The sequence below is a fragment of the Heptranchias perlo genome, chromosome 2 (assembly GCF_035084215.1).
Source record: "Heptranchias perlo isolate sHepPer1 chromosome 2, sHepPer1.hap1, whole genome shotgun sequence".
In the NCBI taxonomy this organism is placed as follows: domain Eukaryota; kingdom Metazoa; phylum Chordata; class Chondrichthyes; order Hexanchiformes; family Hexanchidae; genus Heptranchias; species Heptranchias perlo.
In genome coordinates this window covers 40594893-40612387 of record NC_090326.1, presented here as the reverse complement: position 1 = coordinate 40612387, position 17495 = coordinate 40594893, and the positions used below count along the sequence as shown (strand labels likewise).

Genomic DNA, 17495 nt, shown 5'->3' with positions numbered 1-17495 from the left:
TATCAATGAGATTCAAGGATCGTAAAAAAAAAAGCATTTCCTGATCAGCACAAGAAAAGCCCCAGTAGAAATTTGTAATGGCAGTGTATTTTGAGAGTCTGAAATCACTCTCTTTCCCCTCCCTTTTTTTTTCCCTGCAGATCTTTCCAGGTCATATACCATCTGAGGTTGAAAAGGCAGACAGGGGACTTGCTGTCGGGCTAGAAAGCACACAACACTAACTTGGCAACAAGTATGCTGATAAATTAAAGCAGTATTTCTTTGCAAGAATGTATCACAATGCTTCTCTTTTATTCCTCAGGTACTTATCGGTCAATTGTACACCACGCAAAAGCTCATCATTGAAAATCTGTGAAACCGAGAATTAGGAGCCAACAAATGTCGTGTTTTAAAAAAAATCATTCCATATACCACCTTCTAGTCAACTGTCTGGAACTCTGGAAGTGTCCCGATCTTCAAGAACTAAAGCTTCTCTCTCCTGCGTATTTGACAGATCTGTTAAAGATTCTGATGGCAATACTTGCACAACAATGTAATCCATTCATTTAATTGTACTGCTAATTTAGAATAATATAGTGCCAGTGATCCCCAATATTTTAGGATTTTGGAGCAATGGTACAGATCAGCTGTACAATATTAAATATACAATTTTGGGTAATTCTAATGCTTTGTTTTTTCTTTTCATACAATTTTGTGCAATTCTAATGCTTCATTTTTTTCCATTTTTTTCAATGTGGCATCTACTAATGAGCAGTGACAAGACAATCTATTTATGGTTAAAACTGATTTTCTGCATAACCAATAAAAACTGAAGATAAACTCACCAATAAAATGTATTTAAAGTGTGTGCTCTTGTCTAATGTTTTGTGCTAGAACAATCTCTACAGATATTTACATTGATATAGTAGTGTCCTAGTTTTGAAATGGGGCAATTTATTTATATCCTGCACCTCACACAATTGATGGGGTGGTACTGCTTCAAAACATCCTGATATTTAAAAAATAAATCACCTTACAAAAATTGCAAATATTGAGTCCATTTGTAATGCAACACAATTAGAATGAATATAAATCACCAATCACAAGTGACTCAAGCACTTTGCCATTATAATCTTCATTCACTCACTGTATTACTATACTGCTTTTGCATCTTGTTAAAAATATAGAATAAACATCAACTTTGTTTCAATTACATTGCAAAATTGTGTTTACTTGTCAGTTTTTAGGAGCTAATATAATTTACTCTCTGTTTAACTACAAAACTGTAGCAAATAACCACTATTGTGCAACATTAAAAATTGCATCATTCTAATATCCCTACACTGACCATGTGACTGATCAGCTCCATGTTGCTTACTGACCGTACTTGTGAACTGTCCTCATACTTTCTCTGCTTACTCAGAGAAGCCTTGTACCAACAAGTGAGTTAATTAACAAATATAATGACACACATAACCCAAACATGGTGCATATAGTGCACATTTTCTCTCCATCACATTTCAAGTATTGCGCTCAAATTTCTTTTTTTTTAAAGTATAAAGGAACAAAAAATACAAAACCAAAATATCTGCAACCTCTGCAGTGATCGTGTATGAACTCAATCCAATGTTTACTTAACAGCAGTGAGATTTTGTAACTGTAAAAGAAGCCATACCTACAGTTTAGTAGAAGAATAATGCATTATTTTACATGGTATGATGTTACTATCCTTATAAAACTGTGCATCCTCTGCCTTATTGTGAGCAACACCAGAAGGGATTCGCTACTAGATATAAATTCTTGCATCTAGTGCGCATCTGTCCCAGTCCAGAAATTGCACTTTGTTATAAATGCAAAACAGTTTTTTTGTAAATGTGTACAGGATCCTGGGCTTTGTAAATGGAGGCATAAAGTACAAAAGCAAGGAAGTTATGCTAAATTGCTTTATGCTTTATAAATCACTGGTTAGGCCTCAGCTGGAGTATTGTGTCCAATTCTGGGCACTACACTTTAGGAAAAATGGCAAGGCCTTGGTGAGGGTGCAGAGTAGATTTATGAGAGTGATACCAGGGATGAGGGACTTCAGTCATGAGGAGAGACTAGAGAAGCTGGAATTGTTCTCCTTAGAGCAGAGAAGGTTAAGGGGAGATTTAATGAAGGTGTTCAAAATCATGAAGGGTTTTGATGGTGTAAATAGGGAGAAACTGTTTCCACTGGCATAAGGGTCATAAGGTAACCAGAGGACACAGATTAAAGGTAATTGGCAAAAGAACCAGACGGGAAATGAGAATTTTTTTAACGCAACTTATGATCTGGAATGCACTGCCTGAAAGGCTGGTGGAAACAGATTCAATAGTACCTTTCAAAAAGGAATTGGATATATTCTTGGAAAAAAAATTGTAGGGGAGTGGGACTAATTGGACAGCTCTTTCAAAGAGCCGGCACAGGCATGATGGGCCAAATGGCAGCCTTCTGTGCTGTATGATTCTAAAAGAGGGGGATAAAAGCCAGTCATTTCACTGTGAATTCTTCTGATGGAGAGCTTGAAAATTACAAGTGATTTGCTGAGTAATTGAGGAGACTAGGCTAGCTAAATATCACAACCGTGCTCCAGACCTCGGACTACCCATGAGCAATATCATGGGTAATCTGGTAAAAAGAAATGTGTTTATAGACTGCTCGTGTTGTCACTTTGACAATATGACACATGGATTTCAAATGGGTCATCTGCCTGCTGTCACATTTCAGGATTTATTTGTCCCTTTTTCCACAGGGGGGATGTGGAAAAAGAGTTACTTTTAGTGTTGGGTTTTTAAAAAGCAATTTGTGCTGTCATGAGTTTTTAATAAACACCTAGACCACAGGTTGTCAATATGCTAAACAGAAGTTTTTTGCAGAGAATAAACAGTAAGCAATTTCATGCTTGACTGGTAATCAACAAAAATTCCACCCCTATTGTGTTGGGAAGTCCTTTGATCTCTGTCAGTGAAAAGAGATACAAGATGGAGGTTGGGACACCGGTTAAAGGGAGGTTTTTGAAACAGGATGCTGCACAGGTAGTCAAGCAGCAAAAGGCAGGCTCGGAAAAAGAAGGCAGCAGGGAGAGGAGGTTCTACTCTGGGCTATAGGGCAGAATTCAGAGGAGTCATTCTGTTTGTTAAGTGGGATGACTCACTGGTGTGGGGAAGCATAGCAAATTCATTATTTTGTATCAATACAAAGATAATTTGTAGTGATTGACCTAAGTGAATCTGATCATAACTGTTGCTCTCTGTGTTCACCTTGCTATGAAATAAACCAGCTTAATAATTTGTATCAAACATAACCTCATCTAGTGTTAACTCGATCTATCTTCAAAAAGATTGTAGAAGCATATGGGAGGACATGTGCAAAGGACGCAATATCCTGTTTGTATGTCAAGAGGGACACATTTGCTATATCGCCTCAATTGCACTATCGTATAAGTAGGTATCAGGTAGAGAGTCAACTCCGCGTGTGTAAGAGGCACAGGATCTGCTTATGGGAGCAAATGACAGCACTGAACCCCAAAAAAGTATCTACAGTATACTCAAATTTGCAACACAGCCTTCTATGTTATTTTTTAATTGTATAATTATTGTTTAAATTGTTCCTTTTCCAAAGGTAGTGACAGATTGGGGATTTCGAACCAATTATTGTAGATTTAGTGACCGCAGATAGGATTTGGTAATAAATATTGTACTCGACGACAAGACGAGTCACAAAACAGATGTGGCCATGAGCAGGAAGTGGACAGTAACTGAAATCAACATCGGCCTAGAATTCGCTGGAGCAGAGCAACCCGCGGCGTGCCCTGTTAGACTTTTTCCCTCCACCTTCAGCTCAAGTGGAAGTGCAAGTTGATAAAGGCGTAGCGAGGGCAATGGGGCATCTGGGACCTTGGTGAACGACAGCACCAACAGTCTAGCTCCTTAACCAATGAGATTTAAGGATTGAGAAAGAAACAGAGGAATGACGAAGAAGAAAATAGAGTGAATTGTAGTCAAATCAGGTCTATAAAGAGTGGGAAAGAAAGATTGGATTGAGAGAGAAAAAAGAGACTGAAAGGAAAAGTATGTAAAAAATGTAAATCTCACACAATTTGCTACCTGTAGAAATGAAACTTCACAATTTTAATTGTTCCCTTTCTAGGCTGGAGAGGTTGAGTGGCATTGCAGGAACATAAATCTCATTAAAAGGGTCCTTACACTGTTAAGTACCAGCCCTAACTTTCTGCAGCGCGTTTAATTGACAATTAACGTGCAAATGCAGCAATTTCTTGAAACTCTCAGTCTATTGACGGCAAGGTCCCATTTTTGCTAGGCTAACAACGGAGCACCAGAACACTTTGTGTATCCTGGAAAACCACATATGCAGGAAGTATCACCGACTGCTGGAGCTCGAGCTCAAAGTTTCAGAGCTTTTGGGTCAGCTGGTGTCACTACAGTGCATACAGGAAGCTGAGAGTTTTGTGGATAACACATTTCAGGAGATGGTCACCCCGCAGTGTTGAATACCAGTGAGGGTGATAACTTGGCCAGGAATGGGAACTAAACATTCCTGGCTACAATGTAATCAGGAGGGATAGGGAAGGAAAAAAAGAAAGGAGGTGGGGTGGCAGTATTGACCAAGGATAATATTACATTTCTATAGAGGGACGATATACTAGAGGGTTCAAAGACTGAATCTATTTGGTTAGAGTTAAGGAACAGAAAAGGAGCTATTACATTGCTGAGTGTTTACTATAGACCCCCAAATAGTGAGAAGGAGATAGAGGAGCAAATCTGTAGGCAAATTTCAGAGAAATGTAAAAATAATAGAGCAATAATAGTAGGGGACTTTAGTTACCCTAATATAGATTGGGGGGGGGGAACAGTGTAAAGGGCAAGGAGGATGAAGAATTCCTAAAATGTGTGCAGGAGAATTTTCTTAATCAGTATGTTTCTAGCCCAACAAGGAAGGAAGCAGTGCTGGATCTGGTTCTGGGGAATGAAGTGGGGCAACATCTGGGCAATAGTGATCATAATATGATTAGGTTTAAAGTAGTTACGAAAAGGGACAAAGAAAAATCAACAGTGAAAATACCCACTGGAAGAGAGCCAATTTCAGTGATTTGAGAAGGGATCCAGCACAGGTGGACTGGAAACAAAGATTGGCCAAGGAAACAGTAAATGAGCAATGGCAGGCCTTCAAGGCGGAGATAGTTCGGATAAAAATCAAGCATATTCCCACAAGGAGGAACGATAGGGCATCCAAAGCTGGAGCTCCCTGGATGACGAATGAAATAGAGGTTAAAATAAAACAGAAAAAGGTTTATGACAAATGTCAGATACAGAATACAGTAGAAAATTAGGCAGAATATGGAGTGCAGGGGGAAATTGAAAAAGGATATAAGAAGGGCAAAGAGAATATGAGAAAAAATTAGCAGGTAACATAAAAGGGAACCCAAAAAAGTAAAGGAGAAGGATAGTTAAAGGAATGGTGGGGCCGGTTAGGGACAAAGAAGGAAATCTTCTTGTGGAGGCAGAGAATATGATTGAGGTACTGAATGAGAACTTTCCATCTGTCTTCACAAAAGAAGGGGGTGAAGTTAATGTCACAGTAGAGGAGGAGGGAGTAGAGATATTGGATAGGATAAAAATAGAGAGAAAGGAGGTGCTAAATAGGTTGGCATCACTCAAAGTTAACAAGTCACCTGGTCCAGATGGGATGCATCCTACATTGCTGAGGGAAGCTAGGGTGGAGATAGCCGAAGCTCTGACCACAATCTTTCAATCCTCCTTGGATATGGGAGTGGTGCTAGTGGACTGGAGGGTTGCAAATGTTACACCTCTGTTCAAAAAAGGGGAGAGGGTTAAACGCGATAACTATAGGCCAATCAGTCTAATAGCAGTGGTGGGAAAACTACTAGAGACCATTGTCAAGGACAAAATTAATTCTCACTTGGAGAAGCATGGGTTAATAAGGGACAGCCAGCAAAGATTTGTTAAAGGCAAATCGTGTCTGACTAACCTGATTGAGTTCTTTGATGAAGTATCAGAGAGGGTTGATGAAGGTCGTGCAGTAGATGATGTATATATGGACTTTCAAAAGGCATTTGATAAAGTACCACTTAATTGGAAAATAGAAACATGGGATTAACGGGATGGTGGTAACTTGGGTACGTAATTGGCTAAGGGATAGGAGGCAGAGAGTAGTGGTGAGCGGATGTATTACTGACTGGACAGAAGTATGCAGTGGGGTCCCCCAGGGTTCGGTATTAGGACCATTGCTTTTCTTGTTATATATAAATGACCTGGGCTTGGGTTTAGGGAGAACAATTTTGAAGTTTACGGATGATACAAAACTTGACAACATAAATAGGAGGATAGTAGCAGACATCAGGAGGACATAGACAGACGGGTGAAATGGGCAGACACATGGTAGATGCAATTTAACATGGATAAGTGTGAAGTGATGCACTTTGGGAGGTACAACATGGAGAGGCTATATAATCTAAATGGTACTATTTTGAGGGGAGTGCAAGAGCAGAGGGACCCGGGGGTGCATATTCACAAATCTTTGAAGGTGGCAGGGCAAGTTGATAAAGCAGTTAAGAAAGTGTATAGGATACTTGGCTTTGTAAATAGGGGTATTGAATGCAAAAACAAGGAAGTCATGTTAAACCTTTACAAATCACTAATTAGGCTTTAGCTGTAGTATTGTGTACAATTCTGGGCACCACACTTTAAGAAGGATGTCAAGGCCTTGGAGAGGGTACAGAGGAGGTTTACTAGGATATTGCCAGGGATGAGGGACTTCAGCTATGTAGTGATAGGGGATTCTATAGTTAGGGGAACAGACAGGCGTTTCTGCGGCCGCAGACATGATTCCAGGATGGTCTGTTGCCTCCCTGGTGCCAGGGTCAAGGATGTCACTGAGCGGAACATTCTGGGAGGGGAGGGTGAACAGCCAGAGGTCGTGGCCCATATCGGTACCAATGACATAGGTAGAAAGAGGGATGAGGTCCTGCAGGCAGATTTTAAGGAGTTAGGAAAGAGATTAAGAAGCAGGACCTCAAAGTAGTAATCTCTGGATTACTCCTGGTGCCACGCGCTAGTGAGTATAGAAATAGGAGGATAGAGCAGATGAATGCCTGGCTGGAGAGATGGTGCAGGAGGGAAGGCTTTAGATTCCTGGGGCATAGGGACCAGTTCTAGGGACCTGTACAGGCCGGACGGGTTGAACCTCAAAAGAGCTGGGACCAATGCCCTTGCGGGGAGGTTCGCTAGTGCTGTGGTGGGAGGGGGGTGGTTGGGTTTAAACTAATTTGGCAGGGGGATGGGCGCCAGGATGTAGCAAAGGAAAGGAGAAACAAGGGGCACAAAGGATCGGGGGAGAAAGATAGCACTAAAGCAAGTAATATTACAGTATTAGGTGGGATCAGACTAAGAGAGAGTACAAGAAATCCTAAGACAGGTTTGAGTGCATGTGTGTAAACACACAAAGCGTGGTAAACAAGGTTGTTGAGCTGCAGGTGCAAATAGCCACATGGGAATACAATGTTGTGGCGATAATGGAGACCTGGCTCAAAATAGAGCAGGATTGGGTACTAAATATCCCTGGATACAAGGTGTTCAGGAAAGATAGGGAAGGAAAGAAAGTGGGGGGGGGGGAGGGGGGGTGGCAGTATTGATTAAGGAGAATATTGCAGTATTGGAAAGAGATGATGTCCTGGAGGGGTCAAGGACAGAATCTATTTGGTTAGAGTTAAGAAATGAAAGAGGTGCCATTACACTACTGGGTGTATTCTTTAGGCCACCAACTAGTGGGAAGGATATAGAGGAGCAAATTTGCAGGGAAATTACAGAGTTGCAAAAGCTATAGAGTATGATAACTGGGAACTCCAACTATCCTAATATAGAGTGGGATAGCAATAATAATATAAGGGGCAGAGGGAGAGGAATTTTTGAAATGTGTTCAGGATAACTTTCTTAACCAGCATGTTTCCGGCCCGACAAGGAAGGAGGCATTGCTGGACCAGTTCTGGGGAAAGAGGTGGGCCAAGTGGAGCAAGTGTCAGTGGGGGAGCATTTAGGGAGCAGCGATCCTTGGGCGCTAAATTGTTTCAGCGCTACATGGCCTCTCCAACATCCAAGATGGCGTCTTGGATGCGCGTGCACGTTTCCTGCATGATGTGCACCAGACACCATCTTGGTTTAGGAGTTAACGAATGCACAAATACTGAATGCTGGAAGCATGTAACAGGGAAAAAATGCATGCAATCAGTGTGCAATGTTGATTTAAAGTGATAGTCACCGTTTTCAACCTTAATGTTCAACTCAACGCACAGTCTTATCCCCGACCATCTAAACGTGTCTTACAGTGCCTGAAGGATCCCCCCACCAGCGCTATTTAAAGGGGCCATGCAGGTGTTGCTGGATTATTACTTTTGGCTGCTAGAGGAGTAGGAGGTTTTTTGAAGCTCCCTATTCTTATTGACAGTTCTTACACTACTTCTGAGAGTGCTTTAGCAAGTACTTCCTTACGGGTCGGTAAGTTACAACCGTGGTTGAACAACATTCCTGCCAACCATGGGCGGTCTGCTAGGGTTCCCGCTAGGCATTGAGCATGACTGGGAGCATGCAGAGAGGCCATGCATAGCAGGTCAAGCTGTGAGGAGAGGGAGGATGAGAAGGCGCAAGGCACTGAGCAGGAGGCCCTATCCAATGAGGGCCTTCCGGGATCAATTCTCTTACCTCAACATGACCGAGGAGGATTGCATCTGACGCCTGAGGTTCACCAAGGAAGCCATCACCGATCTGTCAACTGGTGCGGCCACAACTGCAGCCTCAGAGCAGGGCGAGGACAGCATTGCCTGTGGCTGTGAAGGTCACTGTGGCGCTGAATTTCTATGGCTCAGGAGCATTTCAGGCTTCTGCTGGCGACATGTGCAACATCTCGCAGTATGCAGTGCACTGCTGCATAAGGGAGGTCACAGACGCATTGTACCAGATGAGGAACAGGTTCATCACCTCCCCTCTCAACAGAGACAAGCAGAACGAGTGAGCATGGGGGTTTGCCCACATTGCTGGCTTCCCCATGGTGCAGGGTGCCATTGAGTGCACACATATTGCCCTGCGTGCCCCACACATCAACTCAACCGTTTTCGTCAACCGAAAGGGCTTCCACTCCCTCCACGTACAGCTGGTGTGTGACCACACACATCAAATCATGGAGGTCGATGCCCACTACCCTGGGAGCAGTCACGACGCCTTCGTCATGCGGCAGTCCAACGTGCCAGCTATCTTTCACCCGCCTCGGCAAGTCAAAGGCTGTCTACTGGGCGACAAGGGCTATCCCCTCATGCCGTGGCTCATGATACTGGTCAGGAACCCACGCACACATGCACAGCAGGCCTATAATGAGAGCCATACTGCCACACGCAACATCGTGGAGCACACCATAGGCCTCCTCAAACAACGCTTCTGCTACCTAGTCCAGTCTGGAGGAGCCCTGCATTACTCCCCTGGGCGGGTGGGCAGATTTGTGGTGGTCTGCTGCATGCTGCACAACCTCGCCATCATGAGGGACCAGCCTTTGCCACCAATGATTGGAGAAGACCCTGAGCCAAAGGTGGACGAGGAGGAGGAAGAGGCGGAGGAGCAGGAGGAGGAAGAGGCTGATGAGGAGAAGGAGGAGGAGGAGGGGGTGGAGCCAAAAGAGGAAGTGGAGGAAGATGCAAGGGTGCAGCAGGAACCACACGCCTTGTCTGCAAGGGCTGTGCATGCTCACCTGATCCGTGCCCGCTATCAATAATTGGAACTACATCCCCCAACTCACCAACAGTCCAACATTCCCCACCTTTGCCCTCCCACAAGACAATCAAATCGCCCTCTATCACATTACACATTGGTGTCCCTCTCAGCTCATTGCATAAATAAAAACCACCACCAAATGCAAAATCAAGCTCTCATTTATCAATGAATAAATGAAATTATGCAAACATAACAGAACTATTCACCCTTGTGCATTCCTTTAGTGCCTGTTGTTCGTGTGCCTTTACCTATCCTAGTGCTCCTACGAGGTGCTTCCCCAGTGGCTGGAGCATGGGTGCTGGAAGGCTGCTGGCCTTCAATGGAGGAATGTGCAGATAGCCTTGGAGGACGACCTCGAGCATCTCTGGGCCGGGAGGGTCCGGCTTCAGACTGCACCATCTCAGCATGGGCTGCAGCAGTCTGGCCTGGCTGGCCGAGAGACAACAACAGGGGCACTGGTGGAGTGGCAGGGGTGGGAGCAGGAAGGCTGTTGTCCAGAGAGAGGACAGCAGGTCCGACTGCCATGGCGCCACTGCCACTCTCCCGGAGCGGTGCCTCAGCAATCCTGGTGATCAGCTGGAGAACGGATTGCTGGAGTGCTGTGATGTCCTGAAAGCCCCATTCCACAGTGGTCCCCAGAACCACAATAGCAGCAGTCTGAGCTTCCGAGGCAGCAGTCTGAGCTGCAAATGCAGCAGTCAGACCTTGGATGGCAGATGTTTGTGCTACAATAGAAGCTGTGACATCAGTCACCATGGTGGGTTCCACAGGTGTGCTGATGGAGGTGACCACCCGTTCCATGTGGGAGAGGATGGGCTCCAAGCTCTGTGCAAAGCCCTGCGCCAAGTTGGAGCTGGACTCCTCCATGCCCCTTCTCATTGTGCGCAGACTTTCTGGCAGGCTTTCCAGTGCCCCAAGCATTTCGTGGTGTACGCCCATCAGCCATCTTCTGTAGCCTGGCCCATCGAAGTTCTCATCTGACTCCTCTGCAGCAGAACGAGTGAGCGACCTCGCCCTCCAGCGAGCTGGCACCTGTAGTATCCGTTCCCCCCGCCCCGGCTCCTGCGCACATGTGCTCGGTGTCTCACCACGTGCAGATCCCTCCTCTAACCTAACCTCTAAAGTACATGCAGTGTCAGTCTCTGAGTTGGTGGAAGCAAGTGTCAGATCGAGTGATGGTGTGGCTTCAGTGTCCTCCTCCTCCTCCTCTTGGGTAGCTGCAATGACAAAGGGAAACAGGTTGAGTTGTGGAGTGGGGAGAGGAGCAAGTAAGAGGTGTGTGCTGACATCATGTGCAGCACGTGAGTCAGAAAAGGTTATGGGAGGAGGGAGATGTGGAAAAGGAGAAGGAGCATTAGATATGCAGAGACCCCCTTCACCGGGACCTCCAGCGCGGCACGTTGTGACGGCTGTAGCGACGGCCCATCCAATGATCCAAAGCACTGTATCCTCTAGGGGGGTGAGGAAGTGCAAACGTGCCCGTTCACCCTCTGGTCCCTCCTGCTGCCGGGTGTTATGTGCCACCTTCTCCTGCAAGACAGAGGACAGTGTGTCAGTGAGTGTCCTGCAAGGTGTGTGGGTGATGTGCCTGTCATGGTCGAATAGCTGCCAGTTTGTGTGACCTGTGAGTGGTGATTGTTTGGCCTGCAGGTGTGGTTCTATGTGCGGGTGAGATGCAGCATGCCGAGTGCAGCATTGCATATAGATGGGCAGTGTTTGTTAGTGGGTGGGTGGGTGACGGGAGGTGTCATGCGTGGAGCAGTGGTGCAGTTGGTAGGATGTGCCACTTGACACTTGTATTTACTCACCTTGACCACTCGTGCCAAATCATTGAACTTCTTCCGGCACTGCACCGACGTGCATGGTGCAATGCTTCCTGCGCCACAGCCTGCCAATGCCTGCGAAGCTGCAGTCTGGAGGGTCTCCAGCCACCCTTCAGGTACATGCTAGCCCTCCTTTCGTCCACGCCTTCCACCAGGGCCTCGAGAGCATCATCGGAGAAGCGTGGAGCCTCTCTCGTGCCGGTCCAGCTATTCTCATAGCTGTCTTTCCCTCCTGCAGGTAAGCTGTGTACCTGCCATTTGAAATGCACCTGCACCTTTAAGAAGTGCAGGCTGCTGACGACGTGAGCTGTGCACATCCCATTTTGAACTTCCTCATTCTCCGTGCAGCCTCTCAGCAGCGCGGGTTGTGCTGGCTGCACAGAGATTTCGTGGTAAAGCAGGCAGCACGAAGTTCACGTGCAGCCTGCATAGGGTCCGTCGGGCGCGGGGTGGTACCGCCCGAAAAGGACCCTTATCCAATATATCCCCCCTAGTATCATAAGGTTTAGAATAGCTATGGAAAAGGACACGGACCACTCTAAAGTAAAAATACTCAATTGGAGGAGGGCCAATTGCAATGGGATAAGAACAGATCTGGCCCGGGTAAATTGCAATCAAAGATTGGCAGGCAAAACTGTAATTGAACAGTGGGCAGCCTTTAAAGAGGAGATGGTTCGGGTACAATCCAGGCACATTCCCACGAGGCAAAAAGGTAGGGCAACTAAAGCCAGAGCTCCCTGGATGACAAAAGAGATAGAGAGTAAGATGAAACGGAAACAAGGGGCGTATGACAGATGTCAGGTTGATAACACAAGTGAGAACCAGGCAGAATATAGAAAGTTCAGAGGGGAAGTGAAAAAGGAAATAAGAGAGGCAAAGAGAGAGTATGAGAATAGACTGGCGACCAACATAAAAGGGAATCCAAAAGTCTTCTAAAAGCATGTAAACAGTAAACGGGTAGTAAGAGGAGAGGAGGAGCCAATTAGGGACCATAAAGGAGATCTACTCATGGAGGCAGAGGGCATGGCCAAGGTATTAAATGGGTATTTTGCATCTGTTTTTGCCAAGGAAGAAGATGCTGCCAGAGTCTCAGTAAAGAAAGATATACTTGAGATACTGGATGGGCTAAAAATTGATAAAGAGGTACTTGAAAGACTAGCTGTACTTAAAGTAGATTAGTCACCTGGTCCGGATGGGATGCATCCTAGGTTGCTGAGGGAAGTAAGGGTAGAAATTGCAGCGGTACTGGCCATAATCTTCCAAACATCCCTAAATATGGGGGTGGAACCAGAGGGCTGGAGAATTGCAAATGTTACACTCTTGTTCAAAAATGGGTGTAAGGATAAACACAGCAATTATAGGCCAGTCAGTTTAACCTCAGTGGTGGGGAAACTTTTAGAAACGATAATCCGGGACAGAATTAACAGTCACTTGGAACGCGGGTGGATTGATTAGGGAAAGCCAGCACGGATTTGTTAAACGTAAATCGTGTTTAACTAACCTGATTGAGTTTTTTGATGAGATAACAGAGAGGGTAGATGAGGGCAATGTCATTGATGTGGTGTATATGGACTTTCAAAAGGCATTTGATAAAGTGCCACATGGTAGGCTTATCATCAAGATTGTGGCCCATGGAATAAAGGGGGCAGTATCAACATGGATGCAGAATTGGCTAAGGGACAGGAAACAGAAAGTAGTGGTGAACAGTTGTTTTTCGGACTGGAGGGAGGTGTACAATGGTGTTCCCCAGGGGTCGGTGCTGGGACCACTGCTTTTCTTGATATATATTAATGATTTGGACTTGGATGTACCGGATATAATTTCAAAATTTGCAGATGATGCAAAACTTGGAAGGGTAGGAAACAGTGAGGATGATAGTGATAGACTTCAAGAGGATAGAGACAGGCTGGTGGCATGGGCGGACACGTGGCGGATGAAATTTAACACAGAAAAATGCTAAGTGATACATTTCGGTAGGAAGAACGAGGAGAGGCAATATAAACTAGAGGGCACAACTCTAAAAGGGGTACAGAAACAGAGAGATCTGGGGGTATATGTGCACAAATCGTTGATGGTGCCAGGGCAGGTTGAGAAAGCGGTTAAAAAAGCATACGGGATCCTGAGCTTTATAAATAGAGGCATAGAGTACAAAAGTATGGAAGTCATGATGAACCTTTATAAAACAATGGTTCGGCCACAACAAGAGTATTGTGTCCAGTTCTGGGCACCGCACTTCAGGAAAGATGTGAGGGCCTTAGAGAGGATGCAGAAGAGATTTACTAGAATGATTCCAGGAATGAGGGACTTTAGTTACGTGAATGGACTGGAGAGGCTGGGATTGTTCTCCTTGGAACCGAGACAGTTGCTAGGAGATTTGATAGAGGTGTTCAAAATCATGAAGGGTCCAGACAGAGTAGATAGAGAGAAACTGTTCCCATTGGCGGGAGGGTCAAGAATCAGAGGACATAGATTTACGGTGATTGGCAAAAGAACCAAAGGTGACATGAGGAAAAACTTTTTTATACAGCGAGTGGTTAGGATCTGGAATGCACTGCCCGAGAAGGTGATGGAGGCAGATTCAATCATGGCCTTCAAAAGGGAACTGGATAAGTTCTTGAAAGGAAAAAATTTGCAGGGCTACGGAAAAAGGGAGGGGGAGTGGGACTAGATGGATTGCTCTTGCATAGAGCCGGCGTGGAATCAATGGGCCGAGTGGCTTCCTTCCGTGCTGTAACCTTTCTATGATTCTATGTGGAGAGATTGGAGAAGCTGGGATTATTTTCCATGGAGCAGAGAAGATTAAGGGGAGACCTAATAGAGATATTCAAAATAATGAGGGGTTTTGATAGAGCAAATAGAGGGAAATTGTTTCCTCTGGCAAGTGGGTCAGTAACCAGAGGTCATAGATTTAAAGTAATTGGCAAAAGAACTAGAGGGGAAATGAGGAGAAAAGGGCTGTTAAGATCTGGAACGCACTACCTGAAAGGGTGGTGGAAGCAGATTCCATAGCAACTTTCAAAAGGACATGTACTTGAAGAGGACTAATTTGCAAGGTTATGGGTAAAAAGCTGGGGTGTGGGACTAAATTGGATAGCTCTTTCAAAGAGCCAGTACTGGCACAATGGGCCGAATAGCCTCCTTCTGTGATGTAAGATTCTGTGAAATCGTCAAGCAACTTGTGGCAAATGGCAATTCACAGGGTATCTCTTCCTCGCCACAAATAGCTGGACAATTTACACATTAGTAACAGCGTGTGCATTAAACTCTGGCCCATCATGTAATAAAAAACGTGAATGGAAGTGTTAAAATGTCAAGTCTGTCATAAATATCCTGTCGGGTTCAGTGGCATCGGTTGTTCCCGTAAATGAACTTTATGGGAGTTGACTCACACCGCCCTATATTTACTTGTACAACAGCATAACCCAAGGATGTCGCAACAACAACAACTTGCATTTATACATCTTTAACATTTAAAAATTTCCCAAGGTGCTTCACAGAAGCATAATTTTTTAAAAATGAGTGTCGAGCCAAAGAAGGAGATATTAGGTGCGGTGACCAAAAGCTTTGTCAAAGAGGTGGGTTTTAAGGAGAGTATTAAAAGAGGAGAGGAGTCTTTTACATACATATTTCCTCAATCTCTACAGAGGTGGATTAAGTTAAACTAAGTGAGGCAAAGCTTGGTTTGAAACGTTAAACCACTGGATTCCGCTGTGAGGCGAACATATAATCAGATTAGCGTAGTTCAATCAATACAACTAGGCTTTGCAAGTAAAATTTGTATATAATGCAGGCTATAGTGAGCATAAATAACTTTGTTAATAGTCTCCAATACTTTGTGTGTCACCTGTCATTTCTGTACAGAGGGATCTAACCACCATATTTAAAATTACAGTTGTGTGAATTTAATTTAGAAATTGGAGCACAATCCACTATATTTCAGTAATTTCATGGAGTTTGTTTATATTTCTGTTTCTGTGTCTGTGTGTGTAATCCTTGAACAATGTAAGTAAATAATAACTGTGACCTAGCCGCTAAATGCCAAGTGTAAAAGGGAAACACTGAGTTATTCTGTTATCAGTTTTGGTATACTGAACTGTTTTTTTGTAATATTTAATCCAAAAATAAACAGTGCGACATTTCTTTAAGCAGTCTTTAATGGTATGATGTTCTGTGTTGTTTTTGTATTATGTACCACATTAAATCCTTTGATAGGAAAATTGCTGTTAATAGGTGTTTATTTTCTCTGATGTGTTTTTTTTAAGAGAGGGAGGAACTTTTTATGGTATCTTTTCAGATATACCTGTTTCTTGGGCCTCCCTGCCATTCACCATCTCTGAAGCAGAGGATGGAAAAGTGACCTGTACCTAGACCTCCACAAATGCCACCCTGTGCTATTGCAGCTACTGGAGGTTTACCAGAATGACTGTGGATGACTTTCCATGTTTCCTGTCCTCCTCCCGGAGGTAAGGCCTGGTCTGCACTTGACACTTTGCACAACTGTGTGGCCTGAGAACGGTGACTCAGTGAGTGCAGGATTAAGAGCTTAAGCCTGCGATCTACCACACTGGCACAATGCATTGGGATACCAGTGTACTATCCAAAGACAATGCTGTTAAAAGACTTCATCCTCCTCTTGGTGCCTCTTTTAAAAATCAAATGGTTACAAAGGAACATTATTACTTGAACATCCTCAGTGTTATTCAGCCCAGCAATGTGAGGAAGCTGAATTACTATGCACGGATGAAATGACACAATCACAAAAGAAGTTATGGTTGATGACTATATCTTTCTGATAAATCTGCTTCTCATATGTGGGCACAGGAACTCCTCCAAGCTTGATCTGCAGCTGTTGTCATCAACACTTCCTGTTTCAACAGACAGTGTTAAAAAAAGTCAACAGAAATAGAAAAAAAAGCATTTCAACATTCAACATAATTCTTGACAGCTTGACTTGTAAAAAATAGTGATAGTGAAACTCCCTCCAAGCAAAAATTAACAGATCTTTCTCGCTTTCATTGTGAATAGAAAAGAACAGTTAATGCTAATTGGATTGGATTGTTCACAGTATCTTCCCCCACAATTTGCCATTGGTTCATCTTCCATCTCACATTGCGCCCCCTGACATTTTGCATCACACCTTCCTGTCTGACTCTGCTGCCTGTATCCTATCCCACACCAAGTCCCACTTATCCATCACCTCTGTTCTCACTGATCAACTGGAGAAATGGAGGGAGGATTGGCACAGTGACCAAAAGCAAGAGGAGGCTTTTGAAGAGTGTGGAGAATAGGAAAGCTGGGGAGGCTTTGAGAAAGTGTTTCAAAGTAAAATAGCTAGGGGCTTTGCAGCTGAATTGAGAGGCGAGAAGATGATATGTAAAGGAGATCAGAATTAGAAGAGCAGGGGTCAAATACAAGAACATGGGGCTGAATGAGGTTGCAGAGGTGGGGAGAGGAGAGGCCATGATGGGTTTTGTAGATATTTTGAACATATGTGTGGGAGCATAGGGAGCCAGTGAAGATTGGTGAGCAAAGTGGTAATACGGGAATGGGATTTAGTGCAGATTAAGATGCTGGAGGCAGAGTTTTGGACAAGTTACAAATTGTGAAGAGCAGAACCTGGGACGCAGGCAAGGAGAGCATTGGGATGATGCAGTCTAACAAAGGAGTGAAAAGTGTTTCAGTGACAGTGGATATGAGGGACCCAGCACTGGGCAATGTTACAGAAGTGGAAATAGGCAGCCTTGGTGGTAGAAAGATGTGTGATTTGAAGCTCAGCTCAGAATCAACAAGGTTGTGCATGTCAGGATGAATCTGAGGAGGCTGCCAGTCAGTGGGCAGGAGTCAGGTATTAAGGTGCAGAGTTTCAGGCAGGTATGTC

At 44.4% G+C, this 17495-nt stretch overlaps 2 protein-coding genes across 3 annotated transcripts in view; one reads left to right on the top strand and one right to left on the bottom strand.

Moving 5' to 3' along the window:
- Positions 1–845, top strand: part of lyrm4 (LYR motif containing 4) — a 228670-nt gene extending 227825 nt beyond the window's left edge. The window contains exon 3 of the mRNA XM_068001787.1: positions 302–845. Coding sequence (XP_067857888.1) covers positions 302–355 — 54 coding nt within the window. The 3' untranslated portion in view covers positions 356–845. The remainder of the gene's footprint in view (positions 1–301) is intronic.
- Positions 1–17495, bottom strand: part of ppp1r3g (protein phosphatase 1 regulatory subunit 3G) — a 38289-nt gene that overhangs the window by 8765 nt on the left and 12029 nt on the right. The gene's annotated exons all lie outside the window — the stretch shown is intronic.